We start from the raw sequence: 18,213 nt of genomic DNA on the forward strand, positions 1-18,213 counted from the left end.
GTTGGTACAAAGTGCATGGCCTGTATTTTTTGCATGCCATTCTGTTTAGTAGTTGCAGTTCCACTGGGATTTAGGAGTGTCACAAAATAGCAATGTTACTGTTAGGTGTGTCTGTCAGTTTTCACAACTGCGTCAGTGTCTGGGATATCCACTGTGGATGTTGGCATGGCTGATGTTGGAGATTTCTGACCTGATAATGATGACTGCCATAGACTGGCACAGTCTGCTGCCATGGTAGCACCGTCCAGCATGAGTATTATGATGGTCATATCATTCCCACTTCCACAGACACTACTGCATTGCTTGTGCAACTCACCCTACAGTCTCAAGGTACCATAGTAGAACAGAGGTTGGCCTACACAGTGGTCCAGGTTGCACCCTCATCCTCTGAACCCCAGCTGTCAATGAGCGTAGCAGCTGCCATGATCATGGCGAGGAATGCAGAGGCCAGCTACCAGTGGCTGTCAGCACCTTTGTTTCTGCCCCAAACTTGAGCTAACTGTTTCCTTGTCTGCCACACAAAGAATGTGCTGGGCGGTCATACAGGCATAGCCTAATTCAGTTATAGTCATTGCAGATCTGATTTGTGTATTACGTGGTCAGTGTGATGACCTCAGAGAGGGCTTTGCCATTTATGTAGTATTTTTAAAAGGTTCTGTGGAAATATTTTGTCATCAAGGGACCTCTGTGCAGCCACACATCATGGGTATCTCCATATCCCACGATCCATCCTATTACCATAGCACCACATCCTCCATGTGTGTTACCATTGTTAAAGGTGCCATGGCACAGTGCGAATGCAGACACAGATGGTGTGTATGTGCTGAACCTACCCATGGTGCATCCCTTTGTTCATGCTAAAGGAACATACTATCTCCTGTGCCAGCTGCAGGTCATGTTAGTGACAGTCTTTGGAGGAGGCAGGGCATTTAGGCATGGAGTATGCATGGTCAGTGCATATACATCCTGAGGTGACTTGGATAGATCCTGGGGGCACATGGACAGTACATTGGATTTTATAGGAGCTGTGTTCTCACACACACCCTCACATCAAACACCACTACCCAGCTTTTCTCATGTACTCCACAACAGAGACACCACTCCTGAACAGTCTTCCCAGTGCACTACATTTACCTGGCCATGACACACACACACACACACACACACACACACACACACACACACACACACACGCATATCAGAAGCTGCCCTCAGCACAATGTCCATTGCTGATACCTGTCACAGTGACCCTCCCTACCTGTGCATATGATGACAACTGTTCTCTGCCATTAGTACTGTTTTACCCGGGTAGCCTGTGTTTGATGCACATTGTGGCCAGCCTGTGTACATTACAGCACAACCTAGTATTACTATTACATGCATCACTGTTACTTTTTGTTATGTCCAATATACCCCCTAGTTATAAGCCTGGAGCAGAGTGAACATAACACCACCTCTTTGCCAATGTCACAGTGTACAACACCCACTTGTGCATTGAATGATCATCACATGAAGTCAGATCCACTGCCGACTTCTCACCTGAGACCTCCACCTTTACTGAGTCTGGCATATCCTCCCCCCAATGACAATATCTTGCTGTATTGCTGTATCTGTTAACTTACCACATGTGTAACATTCCACACAGAGCACATATTTTGCTTCTTGTTTCTGCAACATTCTGTAGGGTATTGGTAGAGATGTCCACACAGTGGAGGTGGGCCTTCATCAGTTTGAATGCACATTCAGCTATGTTTTGAGTCTGCAAAGGGGCAGTGTTGTATGCATTATCAGCAGTGGCCTGAAGTTGAGTATCAGTGTCATGAGCCATAACTCTAAGGTGTATCCTGCATCGCTAAAAGGATGCCCCTGGACTAAGTCAAGAGGGTTGAAGAGGGTGTAATAAGAGGTAGGATATGACTGAGGGAGGACATGCCAATCGATGGTAATGACGTAGTTTAGATTGAGAAGTATTGTGTAAAAATGGAGGAAGGTTGATTTTAAGTAACAATTCTCTTTGAACGCATTTGCTCTATTTACGGGTAGCATAGTGAAATAGTTCATCACATAGGGATGTTTGTATATCGTATAATGAAGATTATTTAATATCCACAAATTTGAATGATTGGTTGTAGACAAGTATATGCTCATTTCAGATTAGTTGCTCACTAGTATGTGTGCATAGTGAAGCAGTTCTTCACATTGCAAAAGATGCTTGAATATTATGCATTGAAAATTAGTTAGTATTCAACAACATGAACAGTGATTAGTTGTTCAAGTACATGCACATTCTAGACTATTTGTTCACTACTACATGCTCATTGTAAATTGAGCATTACCTAATGAAACAAGCCTATTTCCAGAATCAAAGAAAACAAATAGAAATTGCTATGACTTTACTATTAGAATGTATATTCTGCAGCCAAAATTATTTTCTGCATTGCTGAGTGGAGAAGCTAATCTCAACAAGCTACTTACTTAAAATCAGAATTCCCCTTGTCTTCCACAGACACGTGTGTGTGTGTGTGTGTGTGTGTGTGTGTGTGTGTGTGTGTGTGTGTGTGTGTGCGCGCGCACACTAATGTCCCAGAGCAAAACAATAAAGTATAGAGTTCTTTCACACTGCATTAAGTCTGTACAAGCATTCTGGTTTAAAAAATGGGATGTATATACACTCAAATCTGTTAAAAAATATTACCAGCTGCGTGTGTACTGATGTCTGTGCAAGAGCTGTCATGTACATAGATATATGTCAGTGCAGTACACATCACTAAGTCATCTCCAGACACTCCAGTTACTGACAGAGAAGAAAAATATGTTCCATAATAAAATGGCATAAGTCAATTTATTTTTTAAAATAAATTCAGTAATAGTTGTATGCATATTTGTGTATATGTGTGGATATATATATATATATATATATATATATATATATATATATATATATATATATATATATATATATATGGGTCTACTTTTCTTTGTCGAAATTTCATTATTTCGAAAAAGAAAAGTAGAGGACCACTTACACGAAAGTGCACTTTCGTGAATAATGGTTCAACGAACCGCTAAGCAGCATGATGCCAGGGAATCTTCTTGGGCTAGGCTTATATAGGCTCCAGAGCCATTAGCCTAGTACACACCTATAAACCTGTAGCACCGAAGCACACTACAGTGGGGAAAAGGGAATTTACCTCTTTCCCCACTGTAGTGTGATCTCAGAGTTAGTATATTTAAGTAGCGGGGGTGTGGGGGGCTTGCCCCTGTGCAAAACACTGTTTTTTGTGTTTTTTATCTGTTCATTGAACCAATATTCGTGAAAGTGCACTTTGGTTTAAGTGCACTTTCGTGTAAGTGGTCCTCTACTTTTCTTTTTCGAAATAATGAAATTTCGACAAAGAAAAGTAGACCCATATATATATGTATATACATACATACATATATAATGCAGACACACACACACATATATATGTATATATGAACATGCACACACATATACATTCATATAGTTTTGTTTTTTTGTTAACTGGCTAATTGTCATGATCCAAGGGCTGTTTTCTGTCATCACCCATGAGAAAATAAAGACAGTACAATAAAGACATCCAGTAGAGGATGGTCATGCAGTCATGTAACATTAATCCGTGGCAAATAAAAGGACAAGGAAATATCAGTTAAGGTTTGTTATTGAAATGCTGTGATACTAACGAAAATAAATCAATAACATGACACTAATCAAAATGATATTTAACAAAGTGCAAAGAAATAAGAAATACTGCAGAAAATAATGCATTCTTTATATTTGACAAAATATAATATTACAGCAGTATTGTGTAACAGGAATGTGTAACATACATTGTACAATTAACAGTAACAGTTCTGCACTGAGAATAAACTGAATGATTCACCTTTCTGACCATATGCACCAGCTGTAGATAAAACCTGCATAAACCACCTACATAAACATGATATACCTCGTAAGTGGATTGTTCGTAGTACAGGATATTAAGCAACCACAGTGGGAGATGTTTCAAAATGCAAATGGTAAACATTAAGTGAATCCAGGAATGAAAATAAAATACACTGGAAATAAGTTAGTTTTGTAAGCTGCACAGGCAAAAGAAATGAGCAGCATTAGCGGTCCAGTGTTCATCACCTGTCTCTGCACGTATTTCCATATTAGCAGTAATGCTAAGATCCAAGTGTGTTTCCCATTTTGTTCCTTTTGTGTGCTCTTTTATGTTAAAATAATAGCTCTGCAAAATAAGTTAGCAAAGAAATTGAAGAGAATAGAGTGTAAGAACAGTTAATTTACCTAGTTTCCAGTATTCATCAACTGAAGTATGAGGAGACCAGATGTTCCTGTGGTCAGTTTGTGAAATAAAGTTAAACTAACTGTATTGGTGCCCACAGAATAACTTCCAACCTTCAGTACTTTTCCATAGAAAACTAACAGCTATGCCAAAAGCAGTTAAGAATCAAAAGACACCCTATAACCAATAATGTGAACAATGCATTATATGCTAATTGATGGTACAGCGTGACTACACTGAAAACCTCCCTATATTTTGTGTACATTGCTATGAATTGCTGTGACTTAAGGTTTCTTATGTGGTATATGTAGATAAAGAATAATGCAGGTGAGTTTTAAAGACATGCAGGTACAGTGGATGTAACAAGTTTACAAACCCCTGTTAAAATGGCAGGTTTTTGTGATATAAAAAAATGAAACCACAATAAATAATAAATCACTTCAAAACTTTTCCCACCTTTAATTTGACCTATAAACCATACAATTCAATTGAAAAACAACCATATATGTTAGGGGGAAAATATAAAAAATGAAAAAGTACAATAAACTGGTTGCATAAGTGTGCACACCCTTAAACAAATACTTTGTTGAAGCACCTTTTGATTTAATTACAACATTCACTCTTCTTGGGTACACACCTGCCATCAATTAAAGAGACTCTGATTAATTCCAAATAAAGTTCAGCTGTCCTAGTAGGATTTTCCTGACATTTACTCAGTTGCCTGCTACAGCAAAAGCCATGGTTCCCAGAGAGCTTACAAAGCATCAAAGGGATCTCATTGTTGAAAGGTATCAGTCAGGAGAAGGGTACAAAAAAAATTCCACAACATTGGATATACCATGGAGCACAGTGAAGACAGTCATCAAAAAGTGGAGAAAATATGGGACAACAGTGATGTTGCAAAGAACTGGACGTCCCTCCAAAATAGATGAAAAGACAAGACGAAAACTGTTCAGTGATGCTGCTAAGAGACCTACAGCAACACTGAAGGAGCTGCAGGAATATCTGGCAAGTACTGCTTGTGTACTACATGTGACAACAATCTCCTGTATTCTCCATAATGTCTAGGCTATGGGGTAGGGTTGCAAGATGGAAGCCTTTTCTTACACAGAAAAACATCCAGGCCCAGCTAAAATTAGCAAAACAATACATCGTCTCCCAAAAGCATGTGGGAAAATGTGTTATGGTCTGATGAGACCAAGGTTGAACTTTTTGGCCACAATTCCAAAAGGTACGTTTCACTTCTCATCACCAAAAGAACATCCCCATGGCGAATCATGGTGGTGGCAGTATCATGCTGTGGGGTTGCTTGTCTTCAGCTGGAACTGGGGCTTTAATCAAGGTGGAGGGAATTATGAACAGTTCCAAATGCCAGTCACTTTTGGCCCAAAACCTTCAGGCGTCTGCTAGAAAGCTGAAGGTGGAGAGGAATTTCACCTTTCAGCATGACAATGACCCCAAGCATACATCCAAATCAACAAAAGAATGGCTTCACCAGAAGAAAATTAAAGTTTTGGAATGGCCCAGCCAGAACCTAGACCTAAATCCAATAGAATATCTGTGGGGTGACCTGAAGAGGGCTGTGCACAAGAGATGCCATCACAATCTGACAGATTTGAAGCACTTTTGCAAGGAAGAGTGGGCAAATATTGCCAAGTTAAGATGTGCCATGCTGATAGACTCCTACCCAAGAAGACTGAATGGCGTAATTAAAAGAAAAAAAATGCTTCAACAAAGTATTAGTTTAAGGGTGTGTACACTTATGCAACCACCTTATTGTTTGTTTTTTATTTTTTATATTTTTTCCCCTAACAAATTTGTTTTTCAATTGAATTGTACAGGTTATAGGTCACATTAAAGGTGGGAAAAGTTTTGAAATGGTTTACTGTGGTATCATTTTTTTATATCACAAAAACCTGGCATTTTAACAGGGGTGTGTAAACTTTTTATGTCCACTGTAGGTGCGTTTGTGTATGTGTGTGCCTTCTGTGAAGGTTGGGGGGCAATTCAACCCTGTAAAAACACCACTGCCAATCAGTCTGCAGATCGGTGATCCGCTGTGGCGACCCCTAACTGGGAAAAGCCGAAAGACAAAGGCAGGTGAGATTATAGTCTGCTGTCATCAGGCATGGACAGGTCTGCATTGTCAATGGCTAAGCAGATTAAAACACTCACCTTTGATGCCAGGAAGACCAAGAAACTATGGCTTTTAACCACAAACCAAGTGATTGAATTCTTATTCCAGTACTGACAACATGGTGTTATATAGAGAATATGCTGGAGTCTTCAGGGGATATCCTTTGAGTTAGGCTTTAAGCTGAACTACTCTCTGCCTGAGTTGTTGGTAACTCATATCAATGTAACAATGTCCAGTGGCACTTTTTAGTAGTAAAATAAGAGTAGGAGAATTTCTTTTGTGCCCTGGCCAAATTACTCTTAATCACTATGAATACCACCTTGAGTATCCCTGAAAACAAGTCAGAGACCTTGCCATGTGCACAAACACACACACACACACACACACACACACACACACACACACACACACACACATGCTTGTAGGGTATACTGAAAATGTTTCAAGTTTGTGTGTGAGAGACATTCAGAAGATCTGCAGGCTGCTGCTTCCAAAAGCTGTTTATAAAGTAAGTGCACTTATGTAAATATAGACATTATGGAGTAAACTTGTTAAATGCCTGTAATTATTTGATTTTTTTGTTTGTTTGTTTGCTGGTTTTGGTACAACTAATTTTGGAAAATAATGATTAAGCAGAAGGATACATTGAAGAGGAATTGGTTCCAAAAGAAGAGGAGTCCAGTTAATTATATGCACCTGCCGAGCTTGTCACTTACTGCATTCAGATGGCTAAAGCAATTAAGTACAACAATTTAGAGTTTATGAATTTCCATCAAGACTGGAGGATCTATGAATGACTTTTTGCTGTATTTATTGGTGGCAAGAACAACTTTGCTATTTGTGTCAGAATTACAGTGGCTCTAAATTTGTGCCTCCATTGATAGATGGAATATGTATGAGCAGAAAGGGTTCAGGTACACTTTTGCATTTAAGTCTGATGATGGCATGACATGGACTCTTCTTTTATTGGTTAGCCTGTGACATGGGAGTGACCATCTTCAACACTATTTTAACACTGTAACGTTAGGCATATAGGACCATCACAGTGGAATGCAGAGCAAAATTTTGAGTGGTATTATTTTAAATGTCAACAGTTAACATGGTAGGCATAGTGTAAAAAAAGTTGACTCATGAACATGGTATATGTTTTGTAGGGCTAACGCAGAGGAAAGACATGGAGAATGGCTGCACATGATTTCTAAAGAGCAGAGTATCAGGGCTGTGAGGACATATGTTAATGTGTACCAGGCTTGCTGCTGGTGCACAAAATGTATGCCGATGAGCAGTTCAGAGATAGTGTAGCAAGACTGTCATCTGACGCAGTAATGCTGCATGTTCCCAGGGTCAATTAAGTATCCAGAAGCCACTAAGCCACTGAAGCTGTAATTGTCCAAGGAAGCTGCACTAAAGTGAGAGCATCCCATCTACACACCATGCCCTAAACATACCTGCACTGTTACATCAACCCAGACACACACACACACACACACACACACGTATATTTAAAATGTGTGTGTGTGTGTGTGTGTGTGTGTGTGTGTGTGTGTGTGTGTGTGTGTGTGTATCACACACACAGACATATAATATATATGTGTACACACAATACAGGCAAAACACCACTAAAAGTTAAATGTCAGACATAGCCTTGCTACCACCACTAACATACCAACAAACAGCAGAATGCCCTGCAGTATATTTCTCGGTGCACAACTTGTCATTCTATGTGCCTTGTTTATAGGTTCATAGGTGTTTTCTAGGCTAATGACCACAAAGGCCTTTTTAAGTCTAGCCATGCATCCCAAATCTCTGACAAGATGTTCTTCATGTTTCACTGTTGCAGTCATTACATTTGGGTAATCTGCTGGCAGGTTGCCCTCAGTCGGCCTGATTAACAAAGTCTTGGGCCTTGCGTCGGTTGCTGTTCCTTCTTCCATTACGTCAGGTCGTCGGGGGTATAAAACATGCAGCTAACGCCATTACATCAGTCTTTCTTGCCGTGCGGTGCTCGAAGCATAAGCAGTTCGCAAGTGCCGGTTGGCCGACTCCTGAAATTTTCGTTTTTGAGTTTCAGAACCGAAGTCTTCCACTTAAAGCTAAGTACCCCATTGGGGAAACTTTTTCTTGCTCCTTACCGATGTGAGTAAAAGTTAATTGCATTACTTGTGGGAAGCAAATACCTTGTAAAGATTTTCATTTGTACTGCATTCCTTGCCTAGACCCTGACCACGACGTACCTTGCTCTCGGTTTTGTGCTTTATTTAATCAGCACACTATCCGTCATCGGTACATTTTTGCCTCTAAATATTTTGGTTCTCGGTTTAATTATCCAGAAATGACGTCGATTAGCCATCTGACTACCGGAATTCCGAAAAAATGCAAAGAAAAAGACAGAGACAGGCCATTGAGGTCCAAAACTGCCAACGACGCTTCTCCTAAGCCAGTCGCCAGTTCGCCGGTACTCAGTGAGGCGCTTTCGCAGCCCCTAATACCCACTATTTCTGACTCGCAGGCCTCTACTCAGACCCATTCGGAGTCCAGTATGCTGCGAGACACTTCACCTATGGAACCCGCGGATGTCTCTACCTTGGATGGGTCCGGAGCCGCTGTGTAGGTACCGGCTTCTGAGGGTGTATTCAAGCCTACAGACTTGCATATTAAACCGACTCCACCTTCTATTCTAAGGCCTAAATCTCGATCTATGTCTAAAAAACCGACACCCAGGCCACATGTTCAGGCCCCTATGCCTAAAAAACAAATGATCAAAATGGCTGAAGATCTTATTACTCTAATCAGCGGTAGTCAAACCCCCCCCCCCCTTCTAAGAGGCCTAGGACTGAGCTTGACTATGAATCTTCTGATCAGGACTGTTTCTTCTGATTCTTCCAATAACCTGGATTTGTCCATTCCTACTTATGAGGATTCTGATGCAGAGGATTCCATTCCCTCTGCTTCCCCCCTGAGGAGTTTTCTTTTGGGGAAACGTTACATACCTTAAGGGAGCATTTCCATTGGGAAAGTCAGGAATTTTCTGAATCTAAAAAGAGGCTTGGGGATTTCCTTCTTCTACCCCAGCATAGGCCATTGGCTATACCTCCTGTACTAGACATTGTTGATGATGTGTTTTCGGAATCCAGTATGGCCCCTGATTCCCTGCCTCCGGCTCCAAGTAAACCTGACAGATACTACAGGGTTCTTGAGTCCCACAAGTTCCTTTTCAAAAATCCTGTTGCAGACCCAGAAACCATTTCTCAGGGGCCCAAGGCCATTAAAGCTTCTACTGCTAGAAATCCTGCTCCTTCTGATAGAGACTCCAGGGCGCTGGATAGATGGGGTCAAAAGGTTTATACTTCTGCAACCTTGGCAATCAGGGCTTTAAACTGCCAATTTCATATGCTAAAATATCAACAGCATATTATGGGACTGCTTAAACAGAAAATTATGTAGATTTCTGACTGTGTGGAAAATAAAGATTTACAGGATTTACTGCATTCAGCTGAGCAAGTTGGAAAACATACTTTGCAATGTGATTTTGATTCTTTAGAGGCCTCTTGCAGTGCTACTGTTACTGGGTCTGTGCTTAGAAGGCATGCTTGACTTAAGGAGAAATCTCTGCCTGATCATGTTAAAGCAAAATTGTTGGATGCTCCTTTAAATCAGGACCGTCTGTTTGGCAATAAGGCTGAAGAAGTTCTAAAAAAGATGGAAGACAAAGCTAAATCTATGCAAACTGTGAAAGATTTCTTACAAGTGCAACCTCCAAGATTTAGTTGGCACTGGCCTACTAAGAATTGGTCCTTTCCAGCTCCTTCCAGATCCTCTCAAACCAAACCCAGACACATCAAAAGTACCAGGTTTCAGTCCCAAGGGACTCTCAGAACTAAGCAATGGGGGGCCTCCACTTCCAAATCTGGAAATAACAAGACACCCCCCTATGGTAAACAGTCTCAATGACTTTCCTTTAAAATTACCAATTACTTACCTTTTAGCCACCCCTTTGGGGGGAAAGATTGCTCTTCATGCAAAAAACTGGGAACTCATAACCCAGGACAAATAGGTTTTAAATATAGTGTCCCAGGGATACAGATTTCATTTCCACACGTTGCCAACACCAAAAGGGTGGCCAGACCTGCCCCCAAATTAGTTGGCAGAGGCTCAGAAACAAGTACTTTCCCTCTTAAATATGGGGCTATTCAACCGGTACCAGAAGAGGAAAAGGGACAAGGTTTCTATTCCGGACTTTTCCTGGTACCCAGAAAAGACAAATCATGGCTTCCAATTCTGGACCTGTCTACTCTAAACACCTTTCTGGACATTCCTAAATTCAAGATGCTGACTCTTCACCAGTTACTTCCTTTGCTAGGCAAGGATGCCTGGTTGGCAACTCTAGATTTAAAAGAAGCTTTACCTGCATATCCCAGTCAGGGAATCTTGCAGAAGATACCTACGCTTCAAAGCAGGCTACTTGCATTATCAGTTCTCTGCATTGCCCTTTGACTTGTCTACTGTGCCCAGGGTATTCACAAAGTGCCTGGCTCCAGTAATTGCATTTTGCAGGCAAAGAAATATTCAAATATATCCATACCTGAACGATTGTCTAATTCAGGCAGAAAACCAGGCCATACTTATAAATCATCTGGCGTTTGTAAAAAGGGTTCTAACTTGTCTAGGGTACACCATAAACGAAAAGAAATCACAAGAGATTACATTCCTGGGTGCAAGCTTGAATACAACTGCCCAGATGGCTTTCCTCACGCCAAAAAAGCAAATTCATTTGGTAACTTACTTCAAGCAAGTGGCCACAAAAACCCTGCTGTCTGCAAGACAAATACTGCAAGCCTTGGGGTTCATGGCCCCCTGCATTCTTTTAATTCCATATGCAAGACTGCATATGAGGAAACTTCAGTGGTACTTAAAAAGTCTATGGAGTCAGCATTGTCACAGCCTGGAAACAATGATTCCTATCATACCTTGTCTACGGCTGGAGTTCCTATGGTGGGCAGAGGTCTGCCACCAAAACAAGGGACTGCTATTCACACTACCCCCTGCCGCCCAAACCCTAACGACAGACACATCAGACTATGCATGGGGGGCTCACCTGGCAGGGAAGTGCATTCAGGGCAAATGGAACCCAAATCAAATGCACCTACATATCAATCAAAAAGAAATGTTAGCTGTACAGAATGCTCTGACAGCCTTCAAAGACTACATTCATCCAGGACAACTAATGGTAAAGACGGACAACACCACGGTTATGTGGTACATAGACAAGCAGGGGGGTACACATTCCTACCCCCTCTGCAGACTAGCCATGGCATTGTGGAACACGGCCTTGAGCTACCAAGTGCAATTACAAGCTCAATTCCTGCCAGGAAAACTGAATACACTGGCAGATGGACTAAGCAGAAATCTCATGGACCCACACGAGTGGAAACTGGAGCCATGGATTTTCAACATGTTGACAAGCAAATGGGGGAGCCCAGACATAGATCTGTTTGCCTCCCCCCACAATTACCAGTTGGACAAATTTTGCACAAGGACTCCTCACAAAAAAGCCTGGAAAGTGGATGCTCTGTCATTCAGCTGGAAAAACCTATCAGTCTATGCCTTTCCTCCTTTGCCTCTGCTCTCCAAAGTTCTGCTAAAAGTCAAACAGGACAAACCAAGAATGATTTTCATTGCTCCAGACTGGCCACACCAACACTGATACCCACTCATGCGCAGTATGTCACAAATTTCTCCATGGCACCTGCCTCAGACACCTTCCTTACTGTCTCAGCAGGAGAACCAAATTCTGCACCCTCATCTCCCTACATTGAACCTTGCAGCTTGGCTAATCACTTAAATTTACCCTTAGCACCCCTCAGCAAACCTGTGATGGATGTCATCTTGGAGGCGAGAAGACCTAGTACTATAAAAATCTTATGCTGACAAATTGAAAAGATTCTGTGCTTGGAATCAGTCTCAAGGGATGAGCACAGCAGTGCCCAATTTACCTCAGATTTTACCAATACCTAACTGAGATGCTTCACAAGGGCCTGTCCTTTTCCTCCATTAAAATCCACACCTCAGCCATTTCAGCTCATTATAACACAGAACCTCCCCTCTTCTCTCATCCTCTGCTCAAGCAGTACCTCAGAGGGGCCAAAAACTTGAGACTACCCAGGAGAGCTCCAACTCTGCCTGGGACCTTAACTTTCTATTGGAGAAACTCACTCTACCTCCTTTCAAGCCAGCTGCTACTGCAGACTTAAAATTTCATTCTTGGAAAACAGCCTTCCTTCTAGCAATCACTTCAGCTGGAAGGATATCCGAGTTACAGGCCCTTATGGCAGTGGAGCCTTTCATCATCTTTCATGCGGACAGGGCGTCACTCAGGACCAATCCATCCTTCATGCCCTAGGTGGTATCCAGTGTGGCTCTTAATCAGTCCATTCATTTGCCAAAGTTCTTTCCCAATCCACAGAACAAAGGAGAACGGATTCTGCATTCATTGGATGTGCACAGACAACTTAGATTCTGCTTGGACAGGACTAAACCTCGAAGAAAATCTGAACAACTGCTGGTAGCATTTGCTGCAGAGGCAGAGGGAAAGGCTATTTCAAAACAAACCATTTCTAAATGGATAAGCCATTGCATTCATTTCTGCTATAAGCACCATGGAAAACCTATCCCCCAGGGGATTAGATCTCATTCCACTAGGGCTGCATCTACTTCTACAGCCTTTCTCAGAGGTGTTCCTACCAGGGATACTCTAGAAGCAGCTACCTAGAGTTCAGTTCATACTTTCACCAAGCATTATCATTTACCAATTTTCTCTAAATCCAGAGCTGGCTTTGCCACTGCTGCCTTGCAGGGCCTTATAGCTAGTCCTAATGCTGTATAAATCCATCCTCCCAACCATAGCTTTGGGAATCTACCCAAATGTAATGACTGCAACAGTGAATCACGAAGAACATAGTACAGTTGTGTACACTTACCATAAATGTAGATGTTCGAGTGTATTCACTGTTGCAGTCCTGGTTACCCTCCCTCCAACCCCATTTTTCTCTTACTATACCTCTTCTTTCTTTTACTATGCTTAAAAGTTTTTTTTGGTGTATTTGCTTTTGGTTGGAGGTATATTTTTGTGTTTATTTTATTTTGCTCCCCATTAGGGGGGCACCTGACATCTGGGGCAAGAAAAACTGTTGTAATGGCTTTGGCTGCATGTTTTATTCCCCTGACGACCTGACATCATGGAAGAAGGGACAGCAACCGATGCAGGACCCAAGACCTTGCTAATCAGGCCGACTGAGGGCAACCTGCCAGCAGATTACCCAAATGTAATGACTGCAACAGTGAATACACTCGAACATTTACATTTATGGTAAGTGTATACAACTGTACTTTCTGATACCCTTGATAAGTGTAAGCATGGGCCTGGGAGAGGAACCATTTACAGGTTACCTGTGTCCATTAGAGACATAGGTGCCAAACCAGGATGAATTTCTGGTTTCCCATCCAATTGTCCAAGTTGTGCTTGAATTGGGTTCGGGAGGAACTCTGGTTCACATAGATGGGGAGCCTGTTCCATAAACAGGGAAGTCTCTGGGATACATACCTGTCTCTCCAACAGGTCCTATTTATATCACAGGCAAGGTTTAAGTCCTTAGAACAGGTAATTCTGGTGCTGTTTGTTTTGTGGATCTGCTTCAGTGTTGCTGTCCAACTTTGGCATTGCACCAGTTTTTTTTATTACAGCACAGTGCATGGATGAAATGGGCACTGTACCATCCCTCCACACTGACAGGTGTACATTTATGGTCATGTATCTCAAAACTCTTAGTTCAGTACCTGTGATGCCTTCCACTCTGCGACTTTGTCTAGAAATCATGTAGTAATGTGCAGTAACATAATTCTCCAGATAATTTAATTATCTGATTATCTCTTGCCAGATGTAGGTGCTGTGATTTTGTTTGTATGCATACACGTTTCTTGAAGTATATTTGTTTGTCTAATGGTCTTTCATAAACTGCATTTCAGGCTTATGTACTAGTTTTATATAACAAAGAAGCAAATTGGGTTAGAGAAAATTAATGGCTTCAACCTTTGCTCATAGCTTATTCCCCAGTTTTTCTTAAAGTACACATTTCTCTGCCTGTGTTCCTCCTCTGCCTCTATCATACACTTCTTTGTACACTTTCATTTTCAGCATATGTTGTATTTATTGCCTGTACTGTTATATTTCAGTGCCGGCACAACCAGCATCCAGACATTCAACAGTGGCATTGATTAAATTGCTAGGAGCATGTTTGAAAAATATTGTAATAATTTATAAAATAAAAACAAGCTATTGTTAATTTGCAAATATGTGCATTTATTTTGAGGTATTATTATTATTGGTAGAGAGGAAGTCTTTATATTTAATTTTGTTGTATTTTCTCCACAGGTACATACTGTCAGAGGAATCTTGGGGAAGTGCCCGCATGCTCTTCAACTAGATGAACTGGTGGGACATAATATCTGTACTTGGATGATGGTGGTCCACAGAAGAGGTACCTGCCTGAGGGACTTTGTGTCTTTGCGGACACAGCTATCACTTATCTATCTTAAAGTCAAACAAGCAGAATTTGCAACTGTGTATCATCCAAATGGGAACTGTAGCTCTTTTATATCCATGAATGAAAAACATTTTACCTAGGTTCAGTGCTGCAGAAGGACTTGAGGGCAAATAGTAAAATCCATTGAAGTGGATACAGAGCCTACATGGCTGAGTGGTAGCAATGGAGGATTTTGTGTTGGCACAGTGCACAGGCACTTTAATCAGTGCATACGAAAATGGAATAGAGTCATCAGTAATAGTTCTCAGGAGGAAATTCTGAAAAATGCGTTAAAATGTATAATACTAAAGGGGGGTTAGCACACAAGCTGCAATCTCTTACTCAGTAAAATGTCTTTGGACCTCTTAAAGATATGCATGAAAATCTTTGGCTCTACTTATTGAGAGCACCAGTTTTACCTTTTAACAAAAGACATCCAGTTACATCCGTATGTGACATCATAATTTTACCAGTTGTGCTCATATCATCTTTTTATGGAATGACATGATCAGTATTAATTGTTCTTAAAACTGTTGGTTCCCACTTCCCTTTATTTAGTTTTTCATCATCTGGTTCCTTTATTTTTCCTTTCATCTTTTTTTTTATTTTCTAAACTGGCATTGTTTCGGAGATATTTGTATGGTTTATGGGCAAGTGCAGTTTCATGTAAGTATGTTGTTAAACCCAGTGAAATATTCCAGGTTATAGTTGACCATGCATCTGATATTTATTTATTTACCCTCATTACTTAATTCAGCACTAAATTTTCTTTAGGTTGTCTTGGTCTACAGGTCATAACCTTTCAACTCATTGCCTCTAGATTACGCCATTCCTAGTAGATTTCTGTACTACTAGCATTGCTTTTGTCGATGACAGTGACTTCTACCCATCAGAATTATTTGCCACTGTTTGTACTAGGATATGGGCAGCTGATTTTCCTGTTTGCTCCCCCATCACCACACATATACCCATGCTTTATCATGTTTATGTTGTCACACATAGCATCTGATGTAGAGTTTTGCACCATGTTTTAAAGCTGATCTGTTGAAGACCTGTCGCCTGTTATCAGAAGTTCACTTCACGTGTATTGCATCTCATTAGGTTCAAGTACCTGATTTTCTTATCTAGACTCACATTAACATTTTTAGCTTTTGCATTGGTTTAGTTTATTTTTTGCTGGCTTAATTTAGCAGATTATTCCTTTTGCTGTTCACTCAATATGTTTTCATAATGCATTTATGTCTTACAAATTGACATACTGATATGCCATGTTTATGTTTCACTACATCAAATCGACTTGTAGTCACTCTGGTTTGCTTAGATGCAAGCTATTTCATGGAAGTTGTGTTTTTTCATAGACATCTGATCTTTGTGTACTGTATCATAGGCAGCAGTGAAACAGTGATTTAATCTGTTTCACCTAAGAGAGAGAGAATTGCAGTTGCTTTTAGCTGAGTGGTAAAGGCTTAAATAAATCATTTTTTCTGTGCTTGTGTGCATCTATTCGCTTAGTTTCTGGAAAATTATTGAAGCTGTCGGCTTATCATTTGTATTTTCTAAATGTGTTTGACTGCCGAACCATAAAAGCAGCTGCTCCTGGGAAATTATGTAAAACTGCTTTAGAGTTGTTGTTGTAAGGGGTCGCCACAACGGAACTCCGGTCCACTAATGATTGGCAGTAGATTTTTTACAAAATGCTGAGGTGCCAGCTCGATGCCCAACCATCAACAAAGGCACGCCCATTTACGCACGCATGTCTTTCGAACGCTACCCAACCACAGGGAGGACATGCAGACTCCACACAGAAGGCACTCCCAAAGCCCAGCCGAGAATCGAACAGGAGAACCTCTTGCTGTGAGGTAACAACGCTACCGCCATACCACCACGGCATGAGGTCTTCTTTATAATGACACTTTATATTTGGCTTTCAAAGTTGCAGTATCTTGATTTGAGATGAGATATTGAATAACAAGGAGTCAAACATAAAGTGCTGTAAGCAAGACCAGCTTTCTAGATTGGGAGGGTGGCCTAATGGTTAAGGTGATTGCCTTACAAACACAAGGTACAGGGTTTGAGTCTCACAAGGGATAATTGACTAGGCTTAAAATGGCTCGCAAGGGCAGTTAGCCTACTACTAATCTATGAACCTAAGCCAAATCATCATATTCGTCTTTTATAATAGAACTTTATTTCTTATTACTAATGGACTTAAATTTATAAATAAGATGACACAATCAGGTGACTGTTATATTCAGTGATGTTTCTCAAATGCACACAAAGCACTTAATAAGTGAAATAAAAGCAAAGTAGTATGATTCACTGCTGATGCTCATGTTTTGTTATTGGTTTTCATGAGTCATTTGGACAGTTTAATATTTTGTATGGTATGCTTCAGGACAGAACTCTGTCTGTCAAAACACTTCTGAAGTGCATACTTCTCAACTGTTTTGTGCAAAACAGCTGTCCTCCCCTATAATCTGAAAATAGCTGCTGCGTATTTGCATTTGCCATCTCTTAAATGCTCATATATTGAGAAACCAGCCATTGAAGAGGAACCTGCCCTTTAATAGTTAGAGAATAATCTTTGATATAGTCTTTGTAGAGTCATATTTATTTAGCTAGATTGGGACAGACACCATTATGAATCAGTAACCTTATGTAAGTATTTAATTAAGTAACAGTATAGGTCATGTTTGAAATTTCAATAATCTCTTTGGGCTCCTAAGAAAGAATGGTAAAGCATTCCAGTGCTTACCAAAGAGAATTGCAAATTACAGTCTCCTTTTCTTGCTACATTATGCACAATAAAAGAAGACATCTTTCTCTTTTATGCATAAGTACAGTATAAATTCCAAGTGATAAAATTCGAAACTTACTGGATCCTTAATAGCGTGGTAAATTTTATATAATCCACCTCTTTTACCATGCTGCTTAAGATAGTAAAGTGGTAATTTCAGTAATATGTTTTCATATATCTTGTTTCAGACTTCTCTTATTCTTTGTATAAAATATATTTGTACTTTTTCTAGTTTTACCAACTGTGTCATAGCAGAATAAGTTATTGTATTTCATTACCCATATTGTTGTTGAATATAATGGAACCAAAACCAAACTTCTTCTAGGAGACATTGTCGTAAACAGAAGGCACAAGATTCAAAATACTTTATCAAAAACTATACTTTTGCAGTAA

The 18,213-nt window shown here is 40.5% G+C and overlaps 1 protein-coding gene across 1 annotated transcript in view; it reads left to right on the top strand.

Moving 5' to 3' along the window:
• SAMD12 (sterile alpha motif domain containing 12) overlaps positions 1-18,213 on the top strand; it is a 1,029,366-nt gene that overhangs the window by 995,075 nt on the left and 16,078 nt on the right. The window contains exon 5 of the mRNA XM_044067058.1: positions 14,873-14,978. Coding sequence (XP_043922993.1) covers positions 14,873-14,928 — 56 coding nt within the window. The 3' untranslated portion in view covers positions 14,929-14,978. The remainder of the gene's footprint in view (positions 1-14,872; positions 14,979-18,213) is intronic.

This window comes from Protopterus annectens, chromosome 3.part1 (genome assembly GCF_019279795.1).
Source record: "Protopterus annectens isolate FY-2018-M chromosome 3.part1, PAN1.0, whole genome shotgun sequence".
Classification (NCBI taxonomy): domain Eukaryota; kingdom Metazoa; phylum Chordata; order Ceratodontiformes; family Protopteridae; genus Protopterus; species Protopterus annectens.